The following is a 12,786-nucleotide window of genomic DNA, read 5'->3' as shown; positions in this document are numbered from 1 at the left end:
AGACCAGCTCTGACCTAAATCAGAGCCAGCACGTTCTGCTAGCAGGGCGCCTCAGTCCTCGCTCTGCAGACACGGTCTGGGGGGTACTGCTCCAAAGGCGGACAATCAGAGCAAAAACACATGGGGTTAAATGCACCCCACCCAGCCAGGGCCTCTGCACAAAGCTGCAGTGAGGAAACCAGGTTTCGTAAGCTTTATGGGGCTGCAGGGGTGCAAGAGGCTGGACATTCAGGTCTGGCCATGAGAATAAGCATGGGATGGTCACCAGAACCCAGGCTAAGAGGCCCAACTTGCCCTACAACTCAGAGCAGTGCCCTGACCTCAGTTCCTTGCTTCCTGTCCTGTTGGTATGCAGCTACCCGAGGTCCCTCTGAGAGGGCAGACATCAATGGGCATAGAAAACCATGCAGACCCTCATATGTACAGGCTGATGACATGGGGCAGGGGGTAGTTGACACAGGCTGGCTTTGTAAGGATCACCTTTGGCCCAGTAACTCCACCCATGGGGAGTGATCATAAGGAAATAATCCTAATTAGAGAAAATAATCTTTATGTATGTGTATATTAATCACAGTGTAATTTGTGATTGTAGAAAAAAATAGAAAGTGTCAGATAGCTGAGAACAGGGAAATGATAAAGTAAACTAAGTTTCACCTACTCGATGGAGCCATTCAAAAATTTTTCAAAGACTATGATTTACACAGATAATAGTGATGAGTGACGTTAATTGAAAATGTCACAATACAGCTACACTTGTACCATTTCTTACATTTTTTGAGTTTAAATGTTCAATTGTACATTTTGATATGTACAAAAGACTGAGAATGTTTGAAATATATGCATAACTCCCACTTTGCCTAAGTTTTTAAAAAGCTATGTGCTGGGGCACTTACGTGGCTCAGTCGGTTGAGCATCCAACTTCAGCTCAGGTCTGGATCTCACAGTTCATGAGTTCGAGCCCCGCGTCGGGCTCTGTGCTGACAGCTTGGAGGCTGGAGCCTGTTTTGGAGTCTGTGTCTCCCTCTCTCTCTCTGCCCCTACCCCACTCATGTTCTGTCTCTTTCTCTCTCAAAAATAAATAAACATTAAAAAAATATATAAAAAGCTACATGTTGGGAAAATATTAGAAGAAAGTCTGTTTATGTAGTAAACGGGTAACTTTTTCTATTTTAATGTAGTTTTCAGGTATTCTTTTATGAATAAAAGAATATGAATAAAAGAATCTAGTTTCTTTTAAACTAGAAAAAGAAGTAAACATATTTTAAAGGTATGACCCTTAGGCTCCAGGAAGGGGAGGGTGACGAGAGGCTTCAACACAGAGAAATAACCCGCATGTCTAGGGCAAGCACCAGACAGGACCTCCTGAGACAGAACTCAGAAGAACACAAGCTTTTCTGACCCAGCCTTCCTGGGTGGGACCAAGTGCTTATGACCCACCGCACTCCCTTTCTCATTATCCCAGAGGAAAAAGAACTCTGTGAAAGAAACAAAATAACCAAAGTAGCCAAAATGCACTAATTACACAAGAACAAAACCAACAACAAAGCACAAAACAGCAGTAATTTCTATGATTAAAAAAAAAAAAAACAAACGAATTTCAAAAAGGCAGCAATAAGGAGCCATGACAAACTCAAGACAGCACTAACGGTGCTGGAAAACAAAGCATCCTTCCAAAAATTGCAGGATGTGCCGAAGGATCTGGCCGGCAGGGGTTCCGTGACACCGCCAAGTGCTGTGCGGCAGCCAGACTGCTCAGCAGAGACGCCCGGACTCCGCAGGAACTCCCAAGACTGCTCGTTCCGTTCTACGACTATCAGATTTTAGTAACTCCCAGTAACTCTCTTCTTAGGAAGTGGACTCTGGGCAGATGTAAAAGTGAATCTCTGGCAACACACTACCATCCACCTAAAGAAGGGACTCCCTGTTTGGGCACATCAACTCCTTCCCCACCTGACACCAGCCCCTCAGAGGCGTGATCCCACTTGGACGGAAACTGAAATCTGAACTATTGCAGACACAGCAAAGCTCTGGCCACAGCCTTGTCCCTGCAGACATCGCCCCCCTGGGCAAGGCCAGGCTTTAGGGCAGGGCCAAGTCAGAGAGCAGAGGGGTGGCAGCCTGGGGCTCCCAAACTCTCCTCATCTCCCTGGTCCTGCCTAGCGCTGTGAGGCACATCTAGCGTTGCTTTGACCATCCCCAAGGAGCTGTGTTTCCCCTACCTCTGGGTGGCCCACAGCATGACCTGGCCTAGAGTTCAGCACATGCTGGGTAGTGACCTACCAGCTGATGAGGGAGTGGGGGTGTGGGGGATGGGATGGAGGGAGGGGAAAGTCAGGCAGGCCTCCTCCCAGATCTCCTGCTGTCCTTTGTCAGTTCTTCCCTCACAGCATCTCGCTGACCCAATCACACATGCAGGACAAAAGGGCTGGGGCCAGGCCCTAACGGCCCATCTAGCCAAGACATTTCAAATTAGTTTAATCACGGAATCCTTTACCAAACAGAATCCTGCTCCAAAGCTTCACCTATGCAGCAATCAGGATGGACTGTGGAGGTAGAAGAGAGAGGTAGGCTAGGGTAGAACCCCTCTGCCCTCAGCCTCCCAGAACCGCAGAAACCCACAGGGGGATGCCTGTAAGCCTGGACTCCTCTGAATGCAAGCCGAAAGAGCTCACCAGATCAGCCCCCTCATTTTGCAGGTGGGGAGACTGAGGCCTAGAGAGGCAAAGTGGCTCAGCAAAGGCACACAAGTGGCTGGTGGCAGGGCTGGACTAGCACTTATGTCTGTCCTCCCAGAATCCAGGACAGCAGGAACCACACCTTCCTCCCATGTGCATCACCCACGGCACCAGCACTGGTCCTGCCCAGAGGGATGCGATAGAAGGAGCTACTATTTGGAGAAGCAGCCCTCCAAGTCAGACTGACCGGGGCCCAAATCCCAGCTCTGCCACTTAAATGGCTGTCTAACCCTGGGCAAGTCAACTCCTCGGTCTCCCAGCTATGACGGCACAGGGCGGGTGGGAGGACTCGGTGGGCTCACAGAGCTGCACTGGCTTCTGCGAAGAATCACAAATGTTACCTCTTCCTCCACGCCCTCCTCTCTCCATCAGACTCTTGCTCAGTGACGCTTCCTGAGCCCTTGCCTTCCAGCTAAGAGAACACTCAGAGGCCTCTGTGTGTGCAGGGATTTGCCTTGTGGAGACAAAGTCACAGTCACAGTGGGTGGGCTAGAACTGCCTGTGGACTCCAAGGACACCACACTGCCAAGGGGAACCCAGCTTCAACCTGCAACTCCTGAGCTCCTGGCCAACAGGCCCCTTCAAACACTGGTGGCTCCTGACCCCGCCTTCACATCTGGTTTGCTGGGCCAGAGCAGCGGGCCTCCACCAAATGGCCTGGCTGTCCCCTGGGGGATCAGGTTCTGCCTGGTCTGATTGTTGGAAACCCATCCAGTCACAGATCAGGTCACAGCTACCCCAAGAACCAGGAACTCCTCTCCCCATCCCAAAAACCTCAGGCCATGGTTCACCAGCCAAGAAACTGGAGGGAATATTCAGGGCTCCAGAATCAATCAGGGACCACTGGGAAGAGGAGAACCCAGCAGCCTTCGACACTCCATCAACAAGAACCCTCCAAGGGTTCTAATCCAAGGATGACCAGACCTGCCAGTATTTCCACACAAGCCCAACCTATCACAGACCAGACAATCAATCTCTTCTGCCCCAGAGGCACCAAAGCCCAGAAAATCCTTTGATTGTGCATCGAAGTTTCAGAAAAATCTTAGTTATAATTTGTACCTCTCACATCTAGATTGGATTTTTTTTTTAATTTTTTTAAATGTTTGTTTTCGAGAAAGAGACAGAGAGAGAGAGAGTGAAAGCAGGGGAGGAATAGAGAGAGAGGGAGACACAGAATCCGAAGCAGGCTCCAGGCTCTGAGCTGTCAGCACAGGGCCTGACGCAGGGTTCCAACCCACAAACCGTGAGTTAACGACCTGAGCTGAAGTAGGACGCCCAACCGACTGAGCCCCAAGACTGGATTTTTTTTTCAACGTTTATTTATTTTTTTGGGACAGAGAGAGACAGAGCATGAACGGGGGAGGGGCAGAGAGAGAGGGAGACACAGAATCGAAACAGGCTCCAGGCTCTGAGCCATCAGCCCAGAGCCTGACGCGGGGCTCGAACTCCCGGACCGCGAGATGGTGACCTGGCTGAAGTCGGACGCTTAACTGACTGCGCCACCCAGGCGCCCCAAGACTGGATATTTTAAAGTCAGATAAGTACAGGTAAAAACTAGAGAGAACAGGATCACAGATTTGGATGGAGGATTCTCCAGTCCAACCTGCCATTTTACAGATGAACAAACATAGTCCCAGAGGAGAGTGTGTGCGCAGGGAGAGAGTCAGGCCTGGAGCCCAGATGTCCTGCCTGAGTCTGGGGATACTACACTGCACAACTCCCACTGTCCTCGTGAATGGGCCCCAGCGTCTGTGCAACCCAGGGCCCTGCCCTTGAGTCTCTGGGCAGGAAGCTCTCTCACACAAAAGGCGTGCCTGGCACCCTTGTCTTCTCCCTCGTGCCTCAGCGGAGCTCTCCTCTCTGAAACTGGAGAAGCACTGGAGCCAGGGGAATAGGCGCAAAAGTCAAAACCCAGGGCTGCCGCCCTGCAGTCCAAGTTACCTTTGGGCATAATCTGATGCATGGCGACCGAGAGGAAGAAGATAGAGTCGCTGTAGTAGGTCCCTGAGCCAGCACTGAAGTGCTTCTGCATGGCCTCCACCACCGGGAAGAGCTTGTCCGTCAGCACGCCGACATCATGGAAGACAACCTGCGGCAGGACACGAGGAAACCACAGGAGTGAGCAAACTGGCTGTAGACACCCGGCACGCGCTGCTTCCCCTCCAGGGGCCACGAGCAGGGCGTCCCAAGCGAGAGTTAAGAAAACGAGGAATGATGGCCAGTCGGCAAAGAGTTAGCTGTGAGGATCGGGACACCACGTGTCAGAGTTGTGCAGGCATGCATGTTGGGGGGCATGCAGTAGAGGAGTGGGAGCAGTCCCCAGTCTGATCTCTGCTTCTGAACTCCAAGCTGGGCCACCCTGAAACTGGAACCTGTGTTAAAACGTCCGGTCCCGAGATCCCGGACCCGCAGCGAGTCTGGGCTTTGCTGCCGCCAGTGGCCGCTACAGGTGTTGGATGCTCTACCTCCCTGTCCCACAGTGTGAATGGGGATAGGGCCACTGGAAAATGGCCCTGGGAAATGCCTAGTGCTGCAGCAGACTCATCCATAAATGCAACCAGCATTTCCTAAGGGTCCCCGACACTTTGGAGGCGCAGTAAGAGGTACAAGGAATAACCAGGCACCGCTTTCTTAGGGTCTAGAAAGGTCACCAGCTGCTGAACCGAGCTCTGCAATTTATGGAGCACACACAGCAATGCCTGTGACAACCCAGGACTTCAGCGAGGCAGATGTCACTATTATAGCTCTATTATAATTACAAATTATTGTAGTTACAAATGAGAAAGAAGATGCTCAGAGAGAGGACACTTGCTCAAGGTCACAGAGCTACTAAGTGGCAGGGCAGAACTTGAACTCTGAATCTGGTCTCTAGATTCCACCAAGTTTCACGATCTTTCCACTATAAATGCATCCTTTGTCTCAACAGTGATGGCATCAGCATGACGGGGCCCTAAGGAGTTGGCTTTTCCTTGTTTGACATCATTCCAGATTATAAATCCGTCCCACCTGTAGCCCAGCCTCACACAAGCTACCAAATTACCACACACTCCGCTCACACAGGCCTTGCACAGTCTCCCTGTTGCTCCGTGTGTTCCCCAACCTATAGAAGACTTCACCGCACGCCAGTAGCACTCAATGCGGCCCAGGCCAGAAGCCTGGATGTTCCTCCTCCTCTCCCCTCAGCCCTCACAAGAGATCTGCTGAAGGCCCCTTTCCCCTGGTAACAGGGGAGTCTGTAAGTCTGTAAGTCTGTAAGTCTGTAAGTCTGCTTAAATCTCGGAACACCATTAAACTTAGAAACGCTTTCAGATTGTGTTAGCTTCGTCATTCCTGTATCTCTTTGCAAGTCTTTTAAAAATGTATTCACGTTTCTCCCCTAATGAGCTATTTTCCTTTATCCTTTTCCTGGCTCCTTTTTCTTTTTCATGACTTCTCAACCTGAGATGGGGAATCCTGACCAGTTCTGCTGTTCCCCGACACAGATGGCAAACGATGCCTTTCACCTCCTACACCAGCACCCCCGCGCTCCCCTCACCCCACCCATGACTTCCAGGCTGCATGAGCAACCACAGACCCTAGGTTTCCCCACCTCCTGCCTTGTCCCCTCCAAACCAGCCTCTATTGTGCCTCTCGAGCAACTTTCCAAACACCCAAATTCACTTTCCTCTCTCCTTGGCTTCAAAACCTCCAGTGGCTCACTGCCATCGGTTACTGTCTAACTCCTCAGCAAGGCATCAGAGATCCTGCACTGGTGATTCTGGATGCCCATGACACCCTCCCTCCTCTGGAGACTGGGCAGAACTGAACCAGGCTGTCCCCACCATGTCCTGCATCCTTGTATATCTGCAACCTTGTATATCTGGAAGTCCTCCCAGCCCCCATGTGTCCAATAAACTCTTACCCAGTCTCCCAACCTTGATCAGACATCAGCTCTGGCCTTGGCTCAGCCTCCCACGATTCATCACACCCTCCTCTGCACTCTCTATCACACAGAGAGAGGTTCCACTTCCCCATCTGACTCTTCTACAGGTCTCCGCTTCTGTGTCTGGTAGATGAGGGGCTGGGGCCAGAGGCTATGACTGCTCTGTGCCCCGTGCCCAGACCCTAGCCACAGGACAGGCCATCATAGAGGTTTGTCAAACTAAATGAACTTACTAATTTAGTAATGAAGGCGCTAAACCAACCTGAGATGATACAGAATATAGATAACAGAATATCTGTTATATGGAAATAATAACACCTACCTCCTAGGATGGCTTTTAGGACTGCCTGGGACAAGTAGATAAAGCACCTAGCTCAGGGGCTGCTACACTGCACTTACTCCTAAGTATTAGCATTCTGCCCCCTGTCCACATCCTCGGTCCCCTGAATCCCCTCTCCTCGCAGATCAGTCTTAACTCATAAGCCAGCTTTTCCCTCGGAGCCTCATTACACCTCCAAACCATGGCTGGAGGAGGAATTTGACAAGAAGCTAGAGGCTGACAAGAGGGTTCTCTCGGAAATGGAAGCCTCTGTATTCATTAAAAAGGAAGACAGAGAACGGATATATACAACCAAACACACACACACATACACGCGCAGAGGAGAGCCTGCCAGAGCTAGGCTGGGAGAGACAGGTTTCAGCAGCCAGCTTCTTCCCCCTCCCTGGGCCCCCACTTCACCCCAAAGCTTCACGGGAGACAATTACCTCCTATCAGCATTAATAGATTTATGAGGACAAACTGTACTCAGCACATTGTTCCAAATGCTGCACGGTGAAGCAGCCCGCTCCAGTGAATATTTCATATAATAAATCTACTTAAAGACAAATTAATATGTTCCATGGACACGTAGCAAGAAGCAAACCACAGACACTACAAGTGTGAATCAAAACACCCAGGCCTACCAGGGTCTAAAACCAGTTTGCAAACTGTGATCTTCCAAGGGTAGGGGCAGGGTCTGGCACACTCTAAAGTCCTCAGTCCAGCCCCGGGTCTGGTACCTGGCATCGGCGGGGGGGGGGGGGGGGGGGGGGGGGGGGGGGGGGGGTGCAGTGAGGCAAGGGTGAACCGAGGGAGAGGGGCAGAAAAAACGTCACCCCTTCCTCTCTTCCTTCAAATCCCCAACCTCCGGGGCTGCGGGAAGAATCACCATACAACTTAGAAAACCAGGAGGAATATAAAGTGACTCCCATATTGAAGGCAATTGGCCAATGAGATCTCAAACAATGGATTGCACAAACTTGACTCTATAGTTTGGGGGAATTTAGATTAAAAAGTCAGGGGCGTCTGACTTCGGCTCAGGTCATGATCTCACGGTCCGTGAGTTCGAGCCCCGCATCAGGCTCTGTGCTGACTGCTCAGAGCCTGGAGCCTGTTTCAGATTCTGTTTCTCCCTCTCTCTCTCTCTGCTCCTCCCCTGTTCATGCTCTGTCTCTCTCTGTCTCAAAAATAAGTAAACGTTAAAAAAAAATTTTTTTTTAAAAAGATTAGATTAAAAAGTCAATCACTATTTGTAACTTTTATTGATTTATATATACACACTTAAAATTAAAATCCCATTACTTATAAAATACTGTTTTTCCCACACCCAACTTACAAAATGATTTCTTTAAGCTTTTCATGGGCCTCAATATTAGTGCCTTTATCAACCTGAGTTGAGTCATCCAGAGCCATTTTCCAGAACACATCATTCTTGTCATCCATTTAAGATGTTGAATACAGGGGCGCCCAGGTGGCTCAGTCAGTTAAGCAACCAACTTCTGCTCAGGTCATGATCTCGTGGGTTATGAGTTTGATCCCCGTGTCGGGCTCTGTGCTGACAGCTCAGAGCCTGGAGCCTACTTCAGATTCTGTGTCTCCCCCTCTCTCTACCCCTCCCCTGCTCATGATCTGTGTCTCTCAATAATAAATAAACGTTAAAAAAAAAAAAAAGATGTCGAATACAGCTTCTTGTGATTTTATGTGGGATGGTGTCATTGGAAATGGTATCCCAACCCACAAGGATCCATGTTCATATCACCAAGGCAGTTGGGTTTTTTATCAGACTATAATTACCTATCTCTAGCCACTTACTATCTTCCTTTTATTAGTGATCTTAAAGGCTCACTCGTATCAATATTCTACACTTGTAATTATGAAATCAAAACCCCAGGAATAATGACTAAACCTGTGTTAAATGTATTTGCCTCCTTTTATTTTTAATTAATTCTGTCAAGTGACTTCTAGAAGCACTTAAATTCAGTAATGACTGAGGTTGTTTCAGGCTAAGGTGTTCTCAAGCTGTACTTTATTGTTCAAATAAAGCATGTAATTGAGAGAGCACTGTGTAATACAAGAGACTCTGGAAACACCCAACTCTTTTGAAAAGGGCAATTTGGGGATGCAAGAAGAGGGGAAGCTTGCCTCGTATCTACCACGCACAACATGTTCTCAACATTTCCAACGTGAGGAGACCAAGGCAAACAGGATGGCTGGTGCCAGGCAGAGGTCGGCGTCTCTGCCAGCCTGGCCCCGGGCTTGCAGGCATAGACAGGCCTGAAGAGCAAGGTCACTGTTCCCCTAATCGTTCATGGAAGACACAGAGCAATGCCACGCCTTAGCGCAACTTGGTGGAGAAAAGTCATTTACCACTTGGCATGCCCTACTGGGAGTCACGTCACACCGTGATCCTGGAGCCAAGAAACGAGGTAACAGCGGCTGGCTCTGCATACAGACACCGGGCTTCCAGGAAACACCAAGGCAAGGTCTGCCTGAAGAACAGCACCTCCTCTAGCCGCAGACATGGTGCCACAGGATGGCCACATTGCCTCCCCGCGCCCAGCCAGAGACTGTCCCCAGAAGAGATGCTTGAGGGAAGAATGACAACACAAAGCTCTGGGAAACCACCCAAATCTAACATTCCTGGTGCACCTGCCACAGGCCGGAATCCATGTCCCGCAGGAACAGCAAATGGGTGTCTGCTTGACCCAAGGGGCTGCCCAGAGCCAGAGCACTGGGAAGGAAGCCTTCAGCCCCTACGTCTGGACTCAGGCCACCACCAGCACCGATGTCCAGCAGTGGGTGGGCAAACTCACCCCCCAAGAGCTACACCCCAGTGCTATGGGAGCCCAGTTCCAGCCCCTCCCTAATGTGACTTTTATCACTTCTGCAAGATGTCCTAGATGTAATTTAATTTTGCCAGGCAGAAGCACAAACAGCTGAAGAGGAAAAAAGAAGCCTGCTCATCTAATTTCCAAAGAATCCCCAACATCCATTCTCATGACCCACTTTACTACCGGCTCAAAAGCTACAGCCCCTCCTGCCATCCTCACGACAAGATGTCCAGTTGCTACAAAACATTGTGTCTGGCTCCCTCCCCGCCCTCATCTCCACCCCACACTTACTGCACCATCGGAAGTTTCCAGATAACCAGATCTGCAGTTAACGTGCTGGGACTCCTAGAAGATTCCCAACATTTCAGCAGAGTCCATTTCCCCAAAACCTCGATCCAGCTAGGGAAGGAGGGACAAGGAGGAAACACGCTGTAAGAGAAACAGGTCCAGCACCTACAGAAGAGACCCCTGGATAGTAGGTGACTCAGGGCCGAACAACATCAACCAGCAAGCGGCAGCCCCACTATCAGCAGGGGATCCAAGGCTCTCCAACTCCAGTGTGCAGACTCCTGGGTCCTCGCCCCAGACACCGTGAGTCAGTTTACAGGAAAGCTCAGGAATCATTTCGAAACTGCCCCAAAGTGATTGTACTGCAGGTGGTCCTCAGACAGTGTGAGCAGCGCCCCACTGGACTCAGTGCCGATCACATGGCCTCAGGGTACTGGTTGGGCTCAGCTCTGGAAATCACACTGCGGGAAGGCTGTGGGCAAACTCCCAGAGCATGTCCAAAGGAGAAGACCCAGGTGGCAACAGGTCCCGAACCTCTTCACCTGAGGTGCAGCTGGAGGACCCGTGGGTATGTGCCCCGGTGGGTAGGGAGGAGAGGACTATACAGTCTCACACACGTGCCAGGTCACTCTCCAGCTCCTCCGTCTCTCCTCACTCATGTTTCCACCATGTTTTATTTTCTTGCCTGTAATGGAGAGGGGGTAAATGTCAAAGGTAAACCCCTACCTGCTTTCAAACCTCAATTCTCTGTTGACTCAAGAGCCCCTAACAAGGGAATCAAGCATCAGCCCCGAGGAAGAGCAGGCCACCATGACAGGAGGAGAGAAGAACCCAGAATAAGGAACTGGACACAGTGCCTTCTGTGTGCCCAGTGTGGCTGCACCAACATGTCTTACCCTTTGCCCTGTGACGTCCTCCTCACTCCAGTGGTAAGGGGGTCTCTGGCAAGCAGGTAAGGAGATAAAGACCTTATAGCATAGCAATGTACACAGATTGTGAGGTTGACAATAACAAGGAAAAGGTTGGAGTGTCTTGTAGGTGCTTTGCTCTGTAGACCTTCAAACACCCAGGCCCTCCCAGGGAATTTCCAGGATGACCCCAAGGAACTACAGCAAACCACCGGGAAAGAGCCACGTCCTTGGAAGGCAAACACATGGAGAGGAATGAAGAGAGACAGAAGGAGTGGCCCAAACACTCCTCCATGGCTGACTATGAATGAACCACAAGGTGGTTCCAAAAGAAAAATGGAAGCATGAAAAAAAATAAAAATAAAAAGGTCAATGCCATCTTCTGGACTCTGTGTTCATGACCACCTAATAGTGACATTAGACCGTGGCTTCTCGACCTTCCAGATATTCTTGACACGGCTGAGGGGCTCCATAACCAGAAATCTGTAATTTCTACAGCACAATACATCCAGCCAGTTTCACCTTGCCACTCGTCACCTGCCACCCGGCCTCCAGGCCCCAGTTCCCTCCTCTCAACACTTAGCAGTCAAAAACAAATGCCCTAGTCACTCCCCACTTTTTCCAGCACTCACTAAAGAATACATTTAGTGATCTCTTTAAAGCAGTCCCTACATAGTGGTTATAATCATTCCTTAATTTACCTCTTTTACAAAAGAGGAGGTTTTGTTTTGTTTTTGTTTTTTTTTACATTTAATGCTAAATTTTCTGGCAGTACGAGCCAATTTTCTACAGTAAAATGTTTTCCACTTCAAAAGATAAGAGAAGGTAGGAGACAGAAGGAAAACAGCCAAAGGATGGAAGAGATGGAAGGACAGAGAGGAAACTACAGCATCAGGATTGTGCCGTGAAGTCTTAGGATATGCTGTCTGGTCTATCTACTCACCGAGAAGTCCACTAACTGTAGACCAATTGGGTCTTCTTCACCAGATTCCTTCATCTGTTCTGTTTGTGTGGTAATCTCCCATGACTTTTGACCTCCCAAAGAACACCGCAGTCTTACCAAGAGTGGCACCCAAAGGGACGCACTTAGCCAGCTCCAGCTTCAATCTGACAGGCGGGAAGTGGCCCCAGGCAGGGGGCCTGCCCCACGAGGTCCCCACTCCCCTCTTGGCTCTCTGGCAGGGGACACAGCTGGAGCCCAAGCAGGGATCCATGGTACCCTCCTAACTCGGACCAGTCAGATTCCAGGATGGCCTCCACCATTGGCCACCTTTCCTAGGTTTCATGAAACCCCTTGCCCAGTGCTTCCCTAGATGTGGCAAACTCCTTGGGTGGGAGGGAAGGGGGCAGGGGAGTACAAAAGATACTTCTAAGGGGCACGCAGACTACTCACTTAAATACTTACGGACTGATTTTGATATGTAAAATACTAGAAAATTAGCGAAAACACTTCAGAACTATGATTTCACAGATAACGCCTAAAGAGAGGAAAAGGAAAAAGATGTAAAGAGGAGGAGCCGGTTTAAAATACACATTAAGTAGGTAACATGGCAGGCAGTTATGGGATTTGGGCAAAAGCCGTGAAGGAAACGTTCCAATGACCTGACTCTGGAGACACTGCTCCGTGTGCATCACCTCTTTTCGTGGGTGAGATGATGTGTTTAAAATGCCAAGCACAGCACCGACAGCCCGGAGGCGTTCACAGCCTGAGCGCCTGCCTTCCCCAAGGTCGGCTTGGCTGGCGTCAGAAGTGGATCTCCTGGCTCCTCCAGGGCCCCTCCAC

The 12,786-nt window shown here is 50.0% G+C and overlaps 1 protein-coding gene across 1 annotated transcript in view; it reads right to left on the bottom strand.

Moving 5' to 3' along the window:
• Positions 1–12,786, bottom strand: part of XXYLT1 (xyloside xylosyltransferase 1) — a 168,344-nt gene that overhangs the window by 133,412 nt on the left and 22,146 nt on the right. Inside the window, exon 2 of the mRNA XM_043594550.1 lies at positions 4,677–4,824. Coding sequence (XP_043450485.1) covers positions 4,677–4,824 — 148 coding nt within the window. The remainder of the gene's footprint in view (positions 1–4,676; positions 4,825–12,786) is intronic.

This window comes from Prionailurus bengalensis, chromosome C2, assembly GCF_016509475.1.
Source record: "Prionailurus bengalensis isolate Pbe53 chromosome C2, Fcat_Pben_1.1_paternal_pri, whole genome shotgun sequence".
NCBI lineage: Eukaryota > Metazoa > Chordata > Mammalia > Carnivora > Felidae > Prionailurus > Prionailurus bengalensis.
Note: the sequence above shows the minus strand (reverse complement) of the source record. Positions and strands in the feature narration are given on the sequence as shown.